This window comes from Melanotaenia boesemani, chromosome 6, assembly GCF_017639745.1.
Source record: "Melanotaenia boesemani isolate fMelBoe1 chromosome 6, fMelBoe1.pri, whole genome shotgun sequence".
NCBI lineage: Eukaryota > Metazoa > Chordata > Actinopteri > Atheriniformes > Melanotaeniidae > Melanotaenia > Melanotaenia boesemani.
In genome coordinates, this window is record NC_055687.1 from 20729562 (window position 1) to 20749939 (window position 20378).

General features: G+C 39.2%; 3 protein-coding genes across 5 annotated transcripts; all 3 read right to left on the reverse strand.

The window, feature by feature from the left end:
- Positions 1–274: 274 nt before the first annotated feature.
- On the reverse strand, positions 275–8399 carry skap2 (src kinase associated phosphoprotein 2). Of its 2 annotated transcripts, none has more exons than XM_041988795.1 (12): positions 8228–8399; positions 7813–7918; positions 7666–7691; positions 7339–7437; positions 6488–6568; positions 6197–6280; positions 5970–6094; positions 5575–5638; positions 5287–5418; positions 5062–5136; positions 4255–4367; positions 275–666 (listed from the first exon to the last, which is right to left on the reverse strand). In XM_041988795.1, the coding sequence occupies exons 1-12, from the start codon at positions 8265–8267 to the stop codon at positions 574–576; spliced, it is 1038 nt and encodes a 345-aa protein (XP_041844729.1). In that variant the 5' UTR covers positions 8268–8399; the 3' UTR covers positions 275–573. The 2 variants fall into 2 exon arrangements, with proteins under 2 accessions (XP_041844729.1, XP_041844728.1); XM_041988794.1 differs by having other exon boundaries at positions 7339–7440; positions 8228–8397.
- Positions 8400–11267: 2868 nt separating this feature from the next.
- On the reverse strand, positions 11268–13214 carry hoxa2b (homeobox A2b). 2 transcript variants are annotated; one of them, XR_006010855.1, is made up of 3 exons: positions 12658–13214; positions 11421–12191; positions 11268–11351 (listed from the first exon to the last, which is right to left on the reverse strand). XR_006010855.1 is itself a non-coding variant. In XM_041988793.1 (2 exons), the coding sequence occupies exons 1-2, from the start codon at positions 13040–13042 to the stop codon at positions 11503–11505; spliced, it is 1074 nt and encodes a 357-aa protein (XP_041844727.1). In that variant the 5' UTR covers positions 13043–13214; the 3' UTR covers positions 11268–11502. The 2 variants fall into 2 exon arrangements, 1 of the variants encoding a protein (XP_041844727.1); XM_041988793.1 differs by having other exon boundaries at positions 11268–12191.
- A 5789-nt stretch (positions 13215–19003) lies between these two features.
- On the reverse strand, positions 19004–20211 carry hoxa9b (homeobox A9b). Its single transcript, XM_041988796.1, has 2 exons — positions 19695–20211; positions 19004–19242 (listed from the first exon to the last, which is right to left on the reverse strand). The coding sequence occupies exons 1-2, from the start codon at positions 20209–20211 to the stop codon at positions 19004–19006; spliced, it is 756 nt and encodes a 251-aa protein (XP_041844730.1).
- Between the last annotated feature and the right edge of the window lie 167 nt (positions 20212–20378).

A 20378-nucleotide genomic window follows, 5' to 3' on the forward strand; every position in this document is an offset into this window, starting at 1 on the left:
GACTTTACTGCACAGCATTAAAGAGGACAATGTCATTCAGCATTCAGACTGAAATTATACTAACATCTTTCAGATAGATTTTTATAATTAATTTATGTAGTTAACCCCTCCTTCTTTGCTTATGTTAGCTGCCATTGTTAATTTGGTCTGTAAACATCATGCCAAGATTTGTGTCCTCTCTTCCAGAGGTTATATATGATTTAAGGGGCTACATTGCCACCTTGTGGTTTAAAAAGAAGTTTAAACAAACCAAAGAAATCCACAAAACAGAGTGTTTCATTTCATTATTTATTTAGCCATCAGAAAACATCAAATTACCAGAAGCAGGGAATAAAAGTGGTGTAAATATATATCCTCAAAATAAAATAAATACAAACAAATTCTGCAAAATGGTAGAAAAACACTCAGTTATCGGTCAAATGAAAACGTTTCAATCTAATCACCAGTTTCTTACAATGTAGAAAAGAAATGTCAATGAACACACTGTGGATTAATTCCATGTCTTGATGTTTTGAAACAGGAGGCAAGTGAAACCAACTGGCATGACATTTAAGCGACCTAAACTGGGTTTATTTACAGAGAATACAGCTCCATCAGGTAGTCTTTGGGAACGATACCTATAGTTCCATTCTTCTCTCCAACCCACCAGCCAAAACTGTTGTATTCCTGAAGATAAAGAAACAGACACATGGAAAAACTGATCAGACTGAGCTTTCGTGCTTACAATAATAACAATCAGAAGCAACAATAGGCGATGACAGAGCAAATCTAAAGTATCTGAAGTTTGCAATCTTCATCCACATGTTGGGTATAGATGGGTAAAAGGCACCTGAGGGTTCCTATCAATGACTAAAACAGCCCCAAACAGTTACAAACTATGTAGATGATCTGTGATCTAGAGATGTTTTCTCATGCATTTTTTCGTTTCTTTTTACCATTTTGCAATCACATCTCGTCTCTCTGGCTGTTCTTTGTGCAATTGTAGTCTTTTGTATTTAAATTTGCACATTTCTATCCCTTGTTTGAGCCTTGGCTTGCTGTAAGTCCCATTTTGGATCTCCAAACATTTTTTGTCTCATTTTTTGTAATTTTGCCTCCACTGAAGTTATTTTAATGTTCATTGTGTCTGTTTTCTGTTTTAGTAACTTTGTGTCCAGTGCAGGCCGTTTTGAACCTCTTAATTGTCATTTTATGCCCCATTCTGGTCTCATTCATTTTATAACCATTCTGTCTCTACAAGGCACTCTATTACCTTATGACTGTTTTTACTCATTTGGTCACATTTTCAGTTGCTTTTCATTTTCTGTTACACTTTGTCTCCTTTTCAGTCACATTTTAGCCATTTAAAGCCTTGCTGTTTATGTATGTGATGATCTTTACTTCTTTTTGAATCATTTTAGTTAGATGTTTTTTGTGTTCTGTCACCTTTTGTTTGACCTTTCTGCAACCACCTGTGGTAATTTTGATCATGATCAGTTTCAGTCCTTTGTAGCAATTTAACATCTATTTGTTGAAATATCTGTTATATCTCTTATTTGTTTTTTTTCTTTGTCTTTTTTCGTTCTGCCTCTTTCTGGGGAATGCATTATCTTGCTGGGATACTATGGAGGGGCCCCTACTTCTTGACCTGTGCCTCTTGGCCCTGCTGTCAGTTTTAAGGGTGCACAGACTATTTCTTCCTATCCACAAAAACAAAAAAAAACAAAAAACAAAAAAAAAAAACCTTTACTGTACACAGAGCCCATCCCACATAAATCTGTGGAAGCTTGACAAGTAATAGCTCCAAATGGCGGTCTGCATGCTGAGATGACAGGATACTGTGAGGGAAGATCTGAGACAAGGATGGAATAAACTTCCCACTCTTCTTCACAAAAACAGAAACAGATTCACAAAACAGAAAATGTCAGTTTTATTGTCTCAAATGATGAAAAGGACATTTAATCTCATACCCCTGTAGGATTATAAAGCTGGCTGACAAGAAATGTGTGCAAGTGAGAGAGAGAGAGAGAGAGAGAGAGAGAGAGAGAGAGAGAGAGAGAGAGAGAGAGAGAGAGAGAGAGAGAGAGAGAGAGAGAGAGAGAGAGCGAGAGAGAGAGAGAGAGAACATTATGACTTCCTGCCACTAGCTTTTGAAAACGGCAACACTTCATTGTATAGATTGCTAGCTGACAAATCAGTTATGCTTGACTGACTGCTGGACAGAACATGAGAACATTATAAATATATATTTAGAGATGACTAATTGCACACTGTAACAACACAAACACAGCCACACCTTAAGCTGGCTTAAATCATGCAATTGTAATTTCATTACTTGTAACATATAAAAAGCTACTGTTGCACTGGTTTTGAAGATGTGCTAAGGTACAGGAAACAGTGTAGTAATATTGTGCTCTGAGATTGTATATTTCATTTTTTTCCAGCTTGCAGTGTGGAGAGTGGGGAGGATGTGCAGCAACAGGGTATGCAGCACACCCTCCCCTCGGTCAAGCCTTATTATCAACACCCAGGTCCTGACTGGGGGGTCTCGCAGATGTAATACCACACCTATTTCTGAGCAGTGGAATAGGGGGAGGGATGCATGGAAAAGGGAGAATGGAGGAGGAGGGAAGGAGACGACTGTGCCTTTAGCTGCAGCTGGCTGCGGCAGTCCAGACAGGTTTTATGGTCATTGCCCTCGCAGCAGGCAACAACCCCCAACACCAAGGTTTCAGCTAATGGCTCCCAGTCTGAGTGAAAGGGCAACTTGATTCTTGGTCCTTTCACACACACCAAGAAGGCGCAATAAACAGGCATTTGGACAATGAGCATTTATAGGTTTGTCTGCCTTGTGCATTTGTGCCTCTCCATTAGTGCTGAAGTAACTATCAGTTGATTAGTCGGCAGAGAATTCATTCACTGATTTAGACTTTGGAAACCAGACGCTTTCTACTGAAATTTCGGCCATTCGTAGGGCTATCTACAATATCTTCTTTGGCAACTCAGCAAAAGGCTTTCCTCAATATCTGGTGACAATTTATTTCCCATGCTCCTTTAATGTTATCAAATTTAGGATTATACAACTAACTTAAAGGTATGTTCCCGTTGTACCTATGAATAATACCCTCCACATAGGAAAGTACTAAAGCAATGACAACAGTCTACTTTACTTTTTGGTGCCACTAGATGGCAGACTTGCATTTTAAAAGGGACCTTGGCCAGTTGGCAGCAGTGTGTCCCAGTTGACTCCATGCTCTATAGAAACCAAACCAGACAGGAAATATAGCCTGTCTAGATAGAGTATGTTTCACACTTTTTCTCAACACAAATCACAGGTTTAGACATACCGCTACAAAATTATAAATCCCTCCATTTATTTTCAGACTAATGTTCAAAACCAACTTGTTAAATATATCACAACAAAAATCTACTCTGGCACTCACATGAACCAGCTAAGCACAAAAAGGCTTCTGTCTACTTGTATAATAAAGGTACAGAACGGCCCCTAAGTTCTCCTACCCTTGCAGAGCTGACAAGCCTCGGAAATTGTGCGTCCACCACACGTCCTCACCTGCTCTGAATGCTAAGCCTGGGTTTCCTGAGAACACACATTCCTATTTGGCGAGGTGAGAGAGATGTCTGAGAGGTGTGTGGGCTCGGGGCTACTCAGCGCCTGGCATGGCAGCAACAACTCTGTGCTGAAACAGTCCAGATGGAAGTGATGGAATGGCGCTGTGTGCCAGCTAAGCTCAGCCCAGCCAACAGCACTAAAACAGTTTCCGTTGTGACACAACTAATCCCTATCAGAGCGCCACAGAAAGAATTTTGCCCAGTTTGCCTTTATCCAGCAGCCGTCCACCTCAGGCACCAGGCCAGGCGCTGCCAGTAATGAATCTGAATAGTCAGTTCCTCAAAGGGCCTCAAAACAACTCACATTTTTTAGTTGGTCCAAGACCAGCAGAATCATTCTGACTTCAAACCTCATCTTAAAGTTTGCATTAGAGATGGATTTGTATATCATGAAAACACTTAAAAAGGAAAACATTTAATTATGTATTTAAAAAATTTGGGGGGAAAATTGTAAAAGTGCTCCTTTCAGTTAACCAGCCTGTGTAGAAAGACAGCTCTTTGAAAGCTATGCCAAGTCAAGCACAAAAATAGATCTTTTTGTTTTTAGTTGCTGCCTTCTCAAGGTTCATTTCACATCAAGCTTGTTGCCAGACTATTAACAGCAGTGGAGAAGTTGATTACGAAGCAAGGAGTCTCTGTACGTACTTTGCTCAGGATGTAGATGGCATCCCCACGTTTGAAAGACAGCTCATCTGAGAGGTCCCCCACACAGTCCCACAAGCCCTGGTAGTAGTTCTGGTAGTCTGTGCTCTTATCAACTGGATGGAGAAAAGGGGGAATAAGGTGACAACAGCTTGTTTTTTTTCCAACAGTTATGTTAAATCTACATCTCTGTTGTTGTTAGCACAGAGATACCCAACAGGAGGCAGTGCAGAGCATTCAGCAGGATTTAATGGTAAAATGTACCAAAGCAACACAGTGGCTTTGTTCCATTTCCAGGCTGTTCTGTGCAGGTTTTTAGCATGCTCCTGGCAACGTTTTTCTCCCAAAGAAAAATGCATTACATGTGTAAACAATTGTGCTGTAACTTTGTTCTAAACTGCAGAATTTTAGTAGCTGCTGTTTACACTTCAGTATCAATAACTGCAGCCATTTTGATTTTGGAGGTGACCCTCTATGCTTGTTATTTGTATTTGCAGTAGGAGATTGACAGATTTTTCTGTAGCAAAGAGTGACAGTCACACCATTTATTGTAAAACGGAAGTTGGTCAGCTTGGGTAGTTATTTCCAGCTCTGTTAACTTTCAGTTGTTTCAGGAACTTCCTCTGTAGAAGTCACTTCTTCTAAACTGTAACTTTGTCAGGTTTATTTTTGCTCAGTCATAATCATCATTTGTTGGTCAGTCTCTTCTATCTTCTAAATCAGAAGTTAAAATGATTATAATCTAATGTACAAAGGAAGTGACAGACTTGTATACTTGAAGGCAGACCCAAAAATGTCAGGGTTGTGTACCTGCAGGAGGAGGAGCAGGTTTGTTTGATGGATCGATCTTTGGAGAAGGTTTTGATGGAGCAGGCATGTCTTCCTCTGGAGAAACATAATACTAATACATTAGTTTGTTTGGTTTACGCTGGCTGATAGCAAGATGATAAATCATTTGAATTTGGGGGAAAAAAAAGTAAACCAAAAGAGATTTGACCAATGTTTAATGGGGATTGGTACAGAAAGTGACCAAACCTGGGAGCTCTTCATAGATTTCGTCACCCGGCTCAGTTGATGTTGAAGCTGGAACTAAATTAGTTACAGCTTCAACATCGTCGTACAACCAACGTTCATCCTCGTCTTCTTCTGGGATGATTCCCGTCATATCTACAAACAAAAGGGAACATAGATCTGTCTCAACCACAAATATTAAAATGCAGATTTGTTCCCCAACTCAACCAAACTCTTACAGAAGTAATAAACGTTAGTACCTCAAATAAAACAGTCCAATAAAACATTTTTTATGACTGGAAAAGTCTATACCTTTCAAAACAAAGTATATCTCTTTCACCCATTCATCCGCCTCTTTCACTGATGACGCACAAAACTGTGGTGAAGGAGGAAAGAAATGAAAACTGCAGTCAGTGAAGTGTTCAGTTTGACATGGATTAATTAACATAAACAAATAATATTGCATTTATGCATAGTAAAATGTTCCGCATGGAAGAGCATGAATGTTAGAGACACTCATTTAGACATTTTAAAATATGCAGGCTGGGTTGAACCCATGTGGAGCAACATGAATGATCCAGTTTTAAAAATAAAGATAAACTGTGCAAATGCATTTTGAAACTTGTTACATATGAATTATAGATTTCAGTTTTGTGAGTTAAAATCAGAGCAGTAATAACTGACAGATGTAAGACAGAAAAGCATACCTGATAGGCTCGTTTGTCTGGAGCAGAAATTTCAAAGCAGCAGTCTTTCTTCGAGTCTTTCCGCAGGGTGTTGTTCATTTTGACAGAGTATCCAGCAATACTGAACTCACCCTTCTGCTGCTTGTCTGGGTGCAGAAAGAAAAACATCACTGATGGTTATTCTTCTGTGGAGGTTTTTTAAAGCAGGGATGTATATACTGTGAAGAAATTAGAAAAATGGAAAATACCTTTCTCACTCCCATAATAGTAGAAGGTATTATGGGTCAAAGCACACCATCTCTTCTGCCACTCAGTGCCAAAAAAGCTATGATCTATGCATGTAAAACAACTCCATTAAATCTGGAGACAGCATTTTCACATATATGGTTAAAATAAAAAAAAATAAATAAAAAAACCCTAAAGAACAAAGTTATTTTGTATCATGCACACTTCTCTGTGCAGCTGTCATTGTTACTGTATGTTAATGTTAAAATGTAGTAAAAATAAAAAGTTAAAATGTGGATTTGCAGAGCACCAACCCTTTCTGCGCTTCTCAAGGTATCCGGCTTTAAAAACAGAAGTGAGGTCCTGAGCTGCCACAGATGGTGACTGTTGGGTTCCTGAAAAAAAGAGTTAAGAAAACTCAAATACATATATTCAGCTCAACCCATCATCCTCTTGTTTTCTATACAGAAAAGTAAAAAGGATGCTTTTTTAAACAAAAAGTTAAACATGTTCAGATGGGTTTCAGGTTAAGTTTTACCATCATGTATTTGTTTATTTGATAATAATTAACAGCAAAAGCCACAGAGGCTCTACTCTGGAATGTTTTACTTCTCAGTGGAGGAGGTTTCCTTTGCAGCATGCAACTTCAATGCAAATGTCCAAATGCTGTGTCAAAGTTGCTTTGTGTGAAAGAGCAGCCATAAAACTGGCAGCTGTTCACAGCCCATAAACTCCAGTCACCTAATCACCAAGGATTTCCCTGATACTCTACTTAATAAAGTAAACATAACATTTCGCTTAGACAGCTATGATGGTGCTCATTGGATTTAAGCTGTTGTATAATGTTTATTTCCAACCTGCAGCTATAGCAGTAACTTTCAGCCCCTAGACTGTTGGCTGAGAGCAATAAACTATGCTCCGACTGTCCAAGGGGTGGGGTGAGGGAAGTGATAGGGGGTTGCAGTGGGTGCCCCCAAATTGCTTCCCAAGTATGTTGCCAAGTTACAGTTGGAATGTCTCCCTCATTGTGCCACTCAAAGTCACTTTCTCCTAGGAGCAGATGCAGATTTGTTTATTTTCATGCCACTTCTCCCATGTGTTAATCTAAAGCTTGTGAGCAGTAACCAGTTCCACTCTGGATGTCTGCTAAGTGTCCGTGGCTTACCTTCACATGCATCATCATCCTTGTCTGTGCGTTCTGATTGCAGCGACCCTCCATCGTTGTTGCTGTTAACTTCCTCCTCATCATCTGAGTCATCACCACCTACTGGAGTACACAATGAGCTATGAAGTAATGGTAATGCCCAGGCTTTGGTGTAATCCAGGGGTTTCCAACATGTTGCACTTATCTAAGCATAGGCAGGTCATCCGTTTAAATTTTCTTTTTCCATGCTATTTTTTTATTGTATGATTTTTATTATTTTAGTTGTGGTTTGAGACAGTGACAACTGTAGATCTACTGAATCATTCAAAGAGGAAGAGCAACACTCACCTTTGTCCTTGAAATCTTGTGGGAAGCTATTGGGGAGACAATAAATGGATATGAACAGCTTTAAATTACAGCAACAAAGCGTATTTCATAATTGACATGTACAATTTAAAAAGGGAAATGTTTGAAGTACGGTGCATGCAAGACTACCTTTGTTTGACTTCTTTGATACGTTTTATGAAGGTTTCCCTCCTCTCTTTTGCCTTCTTGCTTAAAATTTCTCCTTTTAATCCATCACAGAGGAAATTCTCCAAATCTAAGCAACATACAAACGTTGCATGATGAAGTTATCCCAAAGCACAACAGAGAACGCAGTAGCTAAAGTTTGACGTCAAATATATCCTTGACTGATATCTAGCAGCAGAGGGGAGCAATATTTATGGATAACACGTAGCTGTTAATGTGTTGTGGGATTTGATCTGGCAAAAAAAAAAACTTCATACATAGACCACTGCTTCTTCCTCTTTTTTTAAAAGCGATCTCGTAAGAAGTGCTGTAAGTAACAGAAACCCTAAAAGACAGTGGAAAGCAGCACAATGTAAAAACAGATTTTAATGTGTGTTACCTGAAATGAGCGCCGTCAACTCCTCGGGAATCGCGCGCATTGTAAAGCTGATGTTATTGCCTGAAGCAATAGACCGTGAGACCAGACAAACTTCACATGATACGGAAGCAGCTCATGCTCAGTGATACGGAAGTCAGTGTGCTAATTATCTATCAGCGACCACACACACAGTTCCGCTGCAGGACTAACGGGTTGGACTAACACTCCAACCTGTGCGGCTTTGCAGGCTCCATCCGCAGTGACGTTTATTTAATGTTTTCATTGCCTCTGTAGACAAGCAGCTGATGTTTTAATGGCACTGCGGGTCTTCACAGAATAATAATGTCCGCGTTTAAAGCCTTGATCATATTTTTAATTGATTCGAGGTAATATTTCTTTGATAGCTGCCTAAGTGTGCTCACCACTTGACACGTTATAGGGATGTCTCTTGTTTTAAACAACGATGCAAGCTCTGTGAGTTCATGAATATGTCAACTGTGTAAATCTAAACAGCTCATCAGTAGTTGAGGTGTCAGTTGTTTCAACGCGTTTGTTATTGTGCCAGCTCCATCAGTCTGTGCAATATCCAAGATCAAACGACTCTTCTGCACTTGTTTGGATGTGGGGGAAATAATTTGCATATCTTTTGACAAACAATAATTCCATGAAGAAACCACTGAGGCAATAACATGAGAAAACAAAAACTCTCTCCTTTCATCAAGTCGAACCAGTGCCTCCTGGAGTATCTAAAATAAAATAACCTTTTACCAGATTGTTTATAAAGATGTCAGTCATTCATTTGTCATCATTTGACAGGCAGTAACACCCAATCCAGGTTCAAACGATGAGCCTTTGAACACTATAGCTTGTTGTGGAGAAATGAGACAGAAAGCTCAGAGCAATTCTGTGAAGAGTTTCAGATTTTACTGTAGCTGCAGGTGTTTCACTGCATGCTGCAGAAACGCAGTGTGGAGATGGAGATGTTTTATTTACTTCAGAGAGGACAAGGTTAACAAGATCCTATAAATGATGAGGTGAAGTAGTTATCTTTTGTTTTAAGCATTTGTACCGAATAGATATAGTACTTATTCATAATTCTAAATATTCCCATTAGGCATAAATCAGTATACATTTCTGCATTTTCATTCCTGTCCTGTCAAATTCTGCTCCATCATGGTTGTTGCTGCCATAGACATATGGTTTTCTGATGTCACTTCCTGTTGCCAATGCATTTTTATGAGCCATGTGGTCATTTAAAACCTGACCCCCTCCTGACCTGGCAGTAGTTCCTTCCAACTTTGAGAGGAGTGGAGAGCCAGCTTGACCTCTGGCCTCTATGTGTGTGTATGTGTGTGTGTTTGTGCAAAGACAGACGGATGTATCCAGTTTCTCATAAAGTTTCATCCTGCCTGACACTGCAGAAACTATTTGATGGCTTCCTTTTCTTTTCATTATACACAATAAATTTGTAATCCAATTACCATGTTGATCCTGATGTGGTGCTTAGACCCAGCAAAGCTATTTAAACAATAAAACCAAACATTGTTCTGAAAATGGACTCTAATTAATAATACAGCTGAAGTGATTAACAGTTAAAGAGGCAAAATGAGGTAAATAGTTTGGGATTAATAAATGGACAAGCCACAGTGTGATTTTTGCAATTAGTTCATCCTCTAAACACTATAATGCTGACAGTGTGGCCCAATATACCTCAGTAGTTTCAACAACATCCCATGTTTTATATGAGGCCATAGTGTTCCTGCCTTGTTTTCAATTAGGCTAATGCACAATTAGAATCACTCAGAACCACTTTCAATCGGAAGAGCAGTTCATCACATTACTTCACAACTTTATTGTTGCTTTGAGACTCTCAGTGTTGTGCTGATTTTCTGTTGCTGTAGATTCCAAGCAATAAAATAAACGTGTTGCCCTTTGTTTCCATGTAGTGGACAGATTCACAGCGCTGCACACTAGACGAAAAGCGCACAAGCAGCACGATGAGAGCAGAGATACCGAGCCTAGAAATGCGCCTGAATCAGTGACTGTTAATCTTCTAATTCTTGGATTAATAGCTTTGTTTCTTCACTAAACATTTTCTCTGAACGTTAAATAATGCATTACAAGAAAAACAGCAGCTGCTGCTCTACGGTGGGTCTCTAATGGAGGGCTGAGTGGCAACTGGTCGGATGGTGGAATTCCTTCAATGATATAGCTATGAAGCATGAATAGATCTCCATTTTATCCAGATTAGTGTTTTGTTTTGTTTTGTTTTACCTCTTTTAAAAAGTAATTTACCATAACTTAATGGATCAAATGTAGCTACATGCACTCCACTAATTTGTTTTGTTACAGCTACAAAAGTCTGTCAATTTAAAAAATCATGTAAATTTATGTATCAGCGTGGAAACAATGTATTGCCTTTGCTTGTTTAAATGAATCCTGGAAAGCTTTAAATCATAAAATGTTTGACAGCCACAACGCTGCGAGGCGCGATGCTTAATTCAAACAGAATTACATCTCGGCTCAGGCTATAAACAAGCACCCTCAGTCCTGTGAGTTTTATAGGCAATAAATTTTAATGAGAAAGCCAAGAGAAGTCACAGCTTTTGGTCTAGGATTCCTAGCAGGCAATTCTTACCGATTTTTTTAAATTAATTTATTTATTTGTTTACTTTTGTTGTTGTTTTCAAAGGCTCTAAATATATATGTATTTTTCCAGAAAGGGACAACACAACCACGGTTATACTGGGGGGAAAAAATCAATGACATTCAATATGAGGAGAAACAGTTTTGTAAAATAACATGGTATCACATTTTATTTATATTTCATAATTCCTATTCCTTCACCAATTGTTTAATATATAAATATCCTGCTTATTAAATATCTTTAAATTTTCTTAGTGTAATTCTCAAGGATGTACCTTTCTTAACAATTTATTTGTTTTGTGGCTAATATTATTACAAGTATATATATTTAAGCAGTATTTATAATTTTTAATTCAAAATAAACTCTTCAAACTTTCTTACAGCAAAATAAGACCAAAAGCAAAAGTAGTTCCGATTAATGTAAAGTTTTATTTCAAGAAAAATATTTTGCTCAGTTGAAATCCATATAAAAATAAATGGATGCTGTCCTCATTGAAGTCTGTTGGAATAAAATCCGCATATAGACAAAAGAGTAGTTTTGTTTTGTCTTTTTTCCGCCGTAACTTACCTTATTTGTCAGAGCTCTAAATTTCGCGTTGCCCTGTAATTACTGACCATAACAGCCTGAATAAGATCAAACATGTGTTATTTCAGTAGCTGAGATTTTGCAGGTCCATTGTAGTAAGCGTTTCTGAAAAAAGGTCGAAAGTTTCGCATGGCAACGGCAGAGGACTCTGTGTTGAATCTGACAAACTCGGTGAGAAAGAAGACGAGGGGGAGAAAACTTGGAAATCCTGCAAAGAGGCGTCCAGGCCGGAGGAGCCATCATTGTCCTGGCCTATTGTTGACACGCAGATTGGAGCAGTGGGTGTCGGGTTAGGAAAATGTTTCAGATTTTTCTCATTGCTGGTCAAAGGGGTATAAGTTAGGCTTTGGCTGTCCCCATTGTGTCCATTCTGACAATGTTGTGAAGTCAGGGTATTTTGGTGAAAATACCTTTCCCTGTGAAATAACGACGCGGCTGCGCTGCTGTCCGCCGCCTGCTCAAGCTCGTCCTCTGGCCCGTCATCCAGGCACGCGTATTTCCCCTCACTGTCCCGGTTCTCCTTGCAGTGGGTCTGTCTTTTATGTTTCATCCGTCTGTTCTGAAACCACACTTTCACCTGCTTTTCTGTTAATTCCAACAGCGCTGCTATTTCCACTCGCCTGGGTCTGCACAGATATTTATTAAAATGAAACTCCTTCTCCAGTTCCAGAAGTTGAGTGTTGGTGTACGCGGTCCTCAGCCTCCTGGATGCCCCTACACCGCCAACAGCACTCTCTGGTGTCTCAGGAGAACCTAAATAAAATAAAATAAAATAAAACAAATGTTGATTGTTAATCACGGAAAGGTTAGCGATCAATACTAAAACAGCAACACAGATAAGTGAGGGGCAAAATAGGCTCCGTGGGGTGAAACTTGTGGCAAGCAAGCGCCAGGACTGGTAAGATTTATGGGCCCCTGGCTGAATATGATGGGTCTGCGTGGACAGGACAGGACGAAGGGTGAAGATTAACGAACATGCCAGCTGCTGGCCCGTGTAAGAATAATCTATCACTCTCTATTACTGTCAAACATTAGCACTCTTACGCTGATTCACAAGTCAGTGCGATACTTGATGAGATTAAGCAAGCTTAAATCAAAAACCCTAGTGGCTTTAAAGGACGCCCACGTAGTACAAGGCCCAGGATGCAACTCCTTGCCGAGGGGAATCTTCAGACAATGAAGAGCATTTTATATATGGTTATTCATCATCATGCCTTGCCTTGGGGGGAGAAGTAGTGGGGTGAGGCGTCAGTCGTCGTCGTTGCAGCAGCAGCTGAAGAAGCAGCAGTAGCAGACTGAGTCCTCTTGATGCTTTTCTTCTCCTTCATCCACGGGTATTCCGGGGGTAGAGACACTGCCTGCAGCGGGCTGCAGCCTTTCAGAGCTTGCTTTGGCCGGCTGTGGCGTGGGTGGACGCTCAGGCTCAGGCTGGGGATGGTTTGCTCAAAAGGAGGAGGAATCAGTGTCGACTGTGAAAGCGCTGAGCTCTTGATTGATGAACTTTGAAATGCATCCCCGACAGGGTTAGTGAATGATGTCAGGCACTCAGCGAGCGACGGCTGACTGTTGATAAAACCGCTTTCTCGCCCAAATTCGTAATTCATCTCCTTCTTCTTGTCTTGAAATCTCAATGGTTCAGAGGGGAGGGGGGCAGGTGAAATAAAAAATTAATAAGCAGTTTATTTTCATAAACTACTTAACCGGTTATAGTCGTTTGGAGACCTCTATGCCATAAAGTATTGCTTTCATGAGAGCATGGTTGGAATTAGACCGTGCTGGTTGTCACATGATTGCATCTGCCCAATGACAATTTGGGGTTTTATCAAAAGAAGCCACTGTCCCCTGTGATTGATCGAGAAAGTCTAAGAGGTAACGCCTCATTCCGGGGCAGGGGTTGCTTTATTTACACTTTTTTTTCTCCCTCCGTTTTGGAAAGGGGGTGCAGTCAGTTCACCACCCGAACACGCACCATATCGAAACAGTGCGTGTTTTGCGCGTTCATGTAGACTGTGCGCGCGTGATGCCCATAGAATTTTCTTGAGCGTCTGATAATGCAAAGACGCACAAAATGCATATCAATGTGCACGGAATTCACCTTGCCTGTTTCTTTAAATTTCTCTCTGAGAGGAGAGCTGCACCACGCAGACACATCCAGCGATATGTTCACCCCTCCCCCAACATATGAGACAGACCCAGAGAGATTCGTATCACGGATTTCAATGTGATTTTGCCCTTCAGCATCATCTGAGCTCATTTTATATAAGCTTTCTTGTGGAGCTATATTTCTTTAATAAGGTTAACTAAAGTCTTTTCAGGAAAATCATACTGGGGAAAAAAGAAAGGAAAATTACTGTGAAAGTGGGTGGTAGCTGAGTTTTTTCTGTACGGGTTGTATCTCCCTGTTTTACATCTAATTTATTTTGTTTCGCCTAGCCTATAGAAATAATGTTGACCCAAGACACCATGCCTACACTTTTGAATTATAGGTTGTACCTTAGCTGAGATAATTTGCCTCTGCAGTGTGAAGCTCGCAAAAGGTGGGGATCTGATGGCTGTTTATTGCTCAGGCTCCAAACAAAGAGCCTGGTAGTCTGCGTGTGATCAATCTTTCTAGCCAAAAGGTCTGACAGCTCCTTGCCCCTAAGAACACGTTTAAACCTTCTAACACTCCGTTAGATCATATGTAGCCAGGGAGAGGGCAACCTCAATGTGCAGAGCTCTGAGTTTTCATCTCAGAAATGTCGGGACTTCTGTTAAAGAATTGATGAGAGGCACAGCCATTTGCGCATAGCACCTTTTGCGCAATAATGTAAAATTAGATAAGAAATCTACACCGGCTTATAAATACGAAAGTCAATTTTTTTTCGATTGCAATAAAAGGACCTTATTGGGACAGAAAAATACAGAAGAGGGGAATGGACTTATAAAGGCTGTAGAAACGAACGGAGCAGCTTTTGCATGGGATCCATTATTTGCTGAGGTGAGTGGGTGTTGGCATTCAGCACAGATCCCATTCACTGCTGTATCTCTCACTCAGTTTCACCCTGTAGAAATCATTCTCTTAAGAAATAATTCAACTAATATTAGAAGTAATTGGCCATTAACCCACGTTTTGATTAGCTGAGAATGTATCCTGAATATGAGACAGGTCATTTAAAAAAAGGGTACTCAACCTATAGCCTATAGCCCACAAAATTTAAAATGGAAAATAAAGAGCTGCATATAGATTCTTATTAAATTAACAAATTAATGGAATTAATTTTTCTGTGCAGAGACTTTTATCGTTATTTATCATTAGAATTGTTTAACCATATTACCTCAATCTAACCTTTAAATCAAATCTGCACAAAGTTGTATGTTAATACCCGATCAGGTTTGAATCTGCACAGAAACAGAACAACGATCATTTTCTTGGAGAAAACACACCTCTAATACATTCAGTATAATACAGCACATTAACAGCAGGCTGAGACTTGAACGTATCACCCTGCAACATTATGTTTATTTACTCTCTTTTTGCTCAGACATTTGACGACATGAGACCTGATGTTGCTGCGTGTTGTGAACGAACGCAGACAAGAGGACGGTGTCTGGATGAACCAGGAGCGACACGATTCCCGTCTGTTCTGAGACGTCAAGATAGACATCTGGGAGGCAAGCGGTCCAACAAACCTATGACCACAGACCAAGTGATTTGTAAAGTTCACATCTGAGTCACCACGCGAGGGCAGAAGTTGTTTTCAATAAGTGAATATGAAGTGCAAATATTTGCTCAGGCCAAAACTAAATAAATATCATTTTGGGGTGTTTTTGAAGCTCATGAAATATCTTATTTGACATTATTTAAATACATTTTTTGCTATATTTTTATTATTCATAATTCTATAATAGGCTGCTGTTTGCGCAGCTAAATTAATGCGGTATCTGGGAAATAGCAAGAGAATGTGAGAACGTGTTTATTGTATTTTGTTTTTGTCATTAAAGCTGTATTATATCATATTACATTATTATTATTCTCCCCATGGGAGGGCAAATTGGGAAAAAAGGAATAGATGCTCATATCCTTCTGGAAAATACATTTAGTTTCCAGCCTGCACCTGTCTGTGTGTGTTCTTAAAAAAAGACAAAATTTCCACATTAAGACCTTATTTTTTTTTATTTTTTTTTTAGCCTACAGGTTCATGGGATGATGTGGCTAACACTTCAGGTCACCATTCTAGGTCTGCAAAAAAAAAAAAAAAAGTATGTGAAAATGGAAAAAAAACCATTACGGATACAGCGTGATTTTTTTTAAGAAAATCAGTTTTAGAGGGAACATGAATAAATGACATTCGTAGGGAACATGAATAAATGACATTCATGTAGCCTATAAAACACATGTTGTGTTAATAATATCCCTGCTTAAACAATATATCACGCTTTAGATCTAGAGTGGACAGCTGGCCTTTGTGCCAGTTCTGTCTCTTCAACATGTCGTCATGGCGCTGCGTAAAAATGGCACGTTATGTCACACACAGATTGGGTGCCACATATATTCATTTTAAGATTTTCTCGTGCGTGCTGCCTAAAACTCACACCAAATAATGAAGATTAGGTTAAAAGAATAGAGAAGGTTGTAGGCCATTAGTGCAATGAGCTAGAAAAGTCCCTATAAGTAGTATTGGCATGCTACATGACTTGGGGAGTTATTAATACACTATTTTATTTGACCAGACTGGCCTCTTTTAGATTTAAACGCCTCTGATCTGTAAAAGCCCAAAGTAGTAATATATATTACTACAGCTTTTTCTTTTTTTTCATATGAAATTGCAGCCAATGCAATATAAATATTTTCAGGTTAATTAAATAAATAATAATGTAAATATGTTGATGAACATAAATTGTAACCTTTTAATAAAGCTCAGAACTACTTAACTTGCATCAGTCTGAGTTACTAACGTTGTGGTCAACACGCTGGTCCTTTGGGTTAAAAGTGCTAAATGTTTAAGCAACTGATAAAACAGAGGAAACCACATCATTCATATTCACTTTGGGGATTTGTCTAAAACAAGAGATTGTGGCAGTGAGGAGCGTAACAGACTCTCCTCCCCTGAACTTCTCCTGCAGAGTGGCCTCCTCTGTTACTGCTGGTGTCAGAAGGTGTGATGTATAGGGGTCATAAAAGGTCTCCGCAAACAACTTCCTAGCAACTTTCTGTTTTTCTGCTGCATGGCTCCTCGTGTGACCGCTTGCATAGTAGATATCCAGTCTGTAGCATTGAGGGGGATCAGACAGGAATGCCACATATGCGCAACACTGTTTTCTATGCCGATGATGTAACACCACTATTTATGTTTTTGGCAAAGAGGGATGCCAGCTGTCTTCAAAATATCCTTTTAGTTTTCCCCACAAAAGACTTAGAGAATTCATGCACCACATGCTGACGACTTTTTTGGGTGAGAGAAGGGGGAAATGGGTGAGGTGGAGAGAGGATGGGAGGGTTGGTGAGAGCAGGGTAAGTTAAAATAGGATCTTTAATATATCTTGGCTTTCAAGACCTTTGTATCTTGCAGCTGCAATCTAATCGATGCTAACATGACGTATAAAGATAAGGAGAAATATACTTTTGACCATGATCAGCAGAACAAATTATTATTATCTGTGGTGCATGTTGATAATGTGATTACCAAAGATTTAAATAATTATTAAAGAACAGAAAGTCGGGTTATCTAATAAACATCTTCGCGTGCTTTTAAAGCAGAGCTAAAATAATAACAATAATAAGAAGAAATGGTTCGTTTTTAAAAAGTGTGAAAGTCAGGTAAAATTTAACAGTGAGAATCCTCATATATAGATCGACGAAACAAATGTTGATCATAAAAATGAAACAGAGTCGAATAGAAAACAAAGCAGGAATCTGATATAAGAAGACAAAGTGGTCTGCCATCAGGAGGGAGTGGTTTTTGGTGTACCCTGAACGCATCACTCAGAATGCTGTTTAGATGAGCCGCTGCCTCCACCTGCTGGCCGTCAGGCCGCAGCAGCAGCACGAAGCACAAGTCAGAGATTAAACCAGAAAAATGGCTGGGGCATGTTCTTATCAGATAGTTTCATTTAGGTGTTTGTTTATTTTTAAAGCTGTAGTTTTGTAAAACTAAAGTGATTAGTACTTATTTTGGAAGTCCTTTGACAGTGTTATATAAGTTGTGTTAGTTTGAGTTTGCGTATTGTTGCCCTGCTACGAGAAAAGAACAAATGGATGTTCCAGAGACCCTCTAATTGTCGGTAAACGGCTGTAAAGTAATTACAAGACAGACTCATCTACACTGCTGCAGTATCTTCCAACCTTCTTCTAAATGTGAGTGTGTGTGTGCCCCCTGCTTCAGGCTTGTCTTTCTTCCAGCAATGTTTGCTGTAGCCTGAAATGTTGCTTGACTGCTACCACTGAGCCTCCACATGCTTTGCTGTTTTTACACCTTATAAACAATTTAGGCTGTGATGGTGGTTTTACTGCTGAGGGCAGCTAGTCTGGTTTGTAGGGGAAAGATGGGGTTAAAAAAGAAGAAATAAAGAGACAGAGCATTCATCACAAATACCTGCAAATATGGATGTGAATCAATCCATAAGTTGAAAAACAAATACATTTATTTTTGATTTAAAGTCGTCTCACTGTTTTAAATATCAGAAACTTTAGCTTAATTATGTTTATAAAATAGCCTGTCTTTATTTCTGTGAAATCCTTCTTTATTTAAAATTCATGTTGAATATTAAGGCTGAATTCCTGTTACTGTGACTACACAACTTAAAATATAGTTGAACAAGCAAGCTCACCCAAACAATTGCCTACTCGTATTGCCTCTAAAATAATAACTATTATTGTTTTATGTTGTGCACATATAGCTGGAAAGCTACCTCATGCCAACAGCTTAACAGAGGTCTTTTTGAATAAAAGTAAAATTAAATAATTAAATTTAATTTTCAGCAAAGCAATAGAAGTAAAAAATTTACTTTCAGAAGCATTTTTGAACATCTGTAAATATAAAAGATACTTCTTAAATTTAATCATGTATAGTATCACGGAGCCTAAATCTTGTAAAAATGTATAAAACTGAATTGTATTTTTCAGTTTTTAAGATAGTAGTAAATCACCACATAATTGTTCTTATGTGCTATACAAATTACGCTTTATTTTTTTATGGAAATAAGGAAGGATGAGGTATTTCAAGTGTGCGCAGTGTTTCCACAAATGCATCAAATCTTCACATGTTTAAAAAAAAACAAACAAACATGTAAGGCCACAAAAACAATAATTTAAACCATGTAAATAGGTAGCTGAAAAACATTCAGGTAGTCAAGGATAAATTTCATGCATATAACAAATGACAACAGTTAAGTGTCTGTGTGCGCAAAAGACAAGACATTTAAATTCATCACGAGACACTTTGTTCTCTCACAGACGGTAAACCCTTGAGTAGGAAAACAAAGTCTAATTTTTTTTATGCAACACCAATTTACAACAACACGTGTAACAAGTTGAGATTACTATCCCACCCACTCCACCCCAAAACCACCACCCATCCAAAAGGTTAGCTGTCTCTCCGTCTGTCTTTGTTTTCTTTCTTCATCTTCATTCTGCGGTTCTGAAACCAGATCTTTACCTGTCTTTCGGTCAAATTCAGGAGTCTCGCTACTTCATATCTGCGATCTCGGGGGAGGTATATGTTAAAGAGAAATTCCTTTTCCAGTTCCAGAATTTGATGCTTCGTGTACGGGCAGCGCTTTTTTCTGGTGGGCTTTGCATGAAGCCAGTTGGATGATGGGTTGTCTGGAAAACGAGATCATGAGATAATTCGTTAATAGTCTCCAAATAGGATTCTTATTTCTACCGTATTTTTTTTACATATTTATCTAAGCAATAAGGAATTTTCATAAGCAATGACCAAAGAATAACTAATAACTAATAAGTTGGCTACTAAGTAATTATCTGCCATGAAAATATAGTTTACCCTGAAATTGCCACTTAATAATAAAAATTAAAAGCGTAGCCATAATAGTTTTATTTTTCCAAAAGAAAACATTAAGTATGAGTCATCTTAGAAAATAATAACCTCAAAGGGAAAGATGCATATGTGAGACTAAATAGAAATATACCACTCCCAAACGAGATTGTGACACCCACAATATATACCGACATTTTCATATAATTACATTGTAATTTGTTCCATATAAATCGGTCTAAAACGTTACCACAGAGAAAGGAAAAGGGACATGGCTTACTTGGATCTGTCTCAGTTTTCCCCTCTGCTATCTGGTTCTCTTCAGCGGCGTTAGAAGTGGATGAGGTTTCGCAGGGATTCTCAGTAAGGGACGCTCCGTTTTCAATATCAGACAAAAGAGGAGTGTGCGTCTCTAAAGTCGTGCATTCAGCATTTCCAATCAGAGGTTCGGGTTTTACCTCATAATGCATTGCTGTGGACTGTAATCCCGTTAAACACAAGGACGCAGTGACCGGGTCCAAAGCCCAGGAGCGCGTAAACATATCATCACTGTCTCCGCTTCTGTAATGGTGATGGATGTAAGTCGGAGTGGCTGAGTTTGGAGTGTGGCTCGAGATGGTACTCCAAGATCCACCAAAAATAGAAGATTTTGGCTGCAAAGGGCAAGACTCCTGTTCGCCATATTCGGCTACCGCTGCCTGTTCCACCCCTGCAGCTGATGAGTACCTCGGGGCCATATCTTCCTGCTCAGGAAGAACGCGCGAGTCAACGTAGTAGCTCGTTCCCAGCGTCGACATTGCTGGGGTAAAAAGCACAGAAAAAGCAAGGGGGGGGGGGGGGGAATCAGCGTGCTACAGTCCTGAAATGTTGCGAGAGGAAAAAGAAAAATACAATTAAATAACTGTTTCATTGCATGGTATAAGGTGCTGCTTCCGTGCACCACCAATAAGCTGTGTGCGTCCAG

Bases quoted from the DNA above. Each gene is read 5' to 3' on its own strand.
- hoxa9b (XM_041988796.1), bottom strand. From the start codon at position 20,211: ATGTCGACGCTGGGAACGAGCTACTACGTTGACTCGCGCGTTCTTCCT. The intron at 19,243-19,694 runs GTAAGCCATGTC...CTCGTTTTCCAG, and splicing joins GAAAACTGAGACAGATCCAA to ACAACCCATCATCCAACTGG.
- hoxa2b (XM_041988793.1), bottom strand. From the start codon at position 13,042: ATGAATTACGAATTTGGGCGAGAAAGCGGTTTTATCAACAGTCAGCCG. The intron at 12,192-12,657 runs GCAAGGCATGAT...TATTTTATTTAG, and splicing joins CCACTACTTCTCCCCCCAAG to GTTCTCCTGAGACACCAGAG.
- skap2 (XM_041988794.1), bottom strand. From the start codon at position 8,267: ATGCGCGCGATTCCCGAGGAGTTGACGGCGCTCATTTCAG. The intron at 7,919-8,227 runs GTAACACACATT...TATGTTGCTTAG, and splicing joins GTTGACGGCGCTCATTTCAG to ATTTGGAGAATTTCCTCTGT. The intron at 7,441-7,665 runs GTGAGTGTTGCT...TGTGTACTCCAG, and splicing joins ACAAGATTTCAAGGACAAAG to TAGGTGGTGATGACTCAGAT.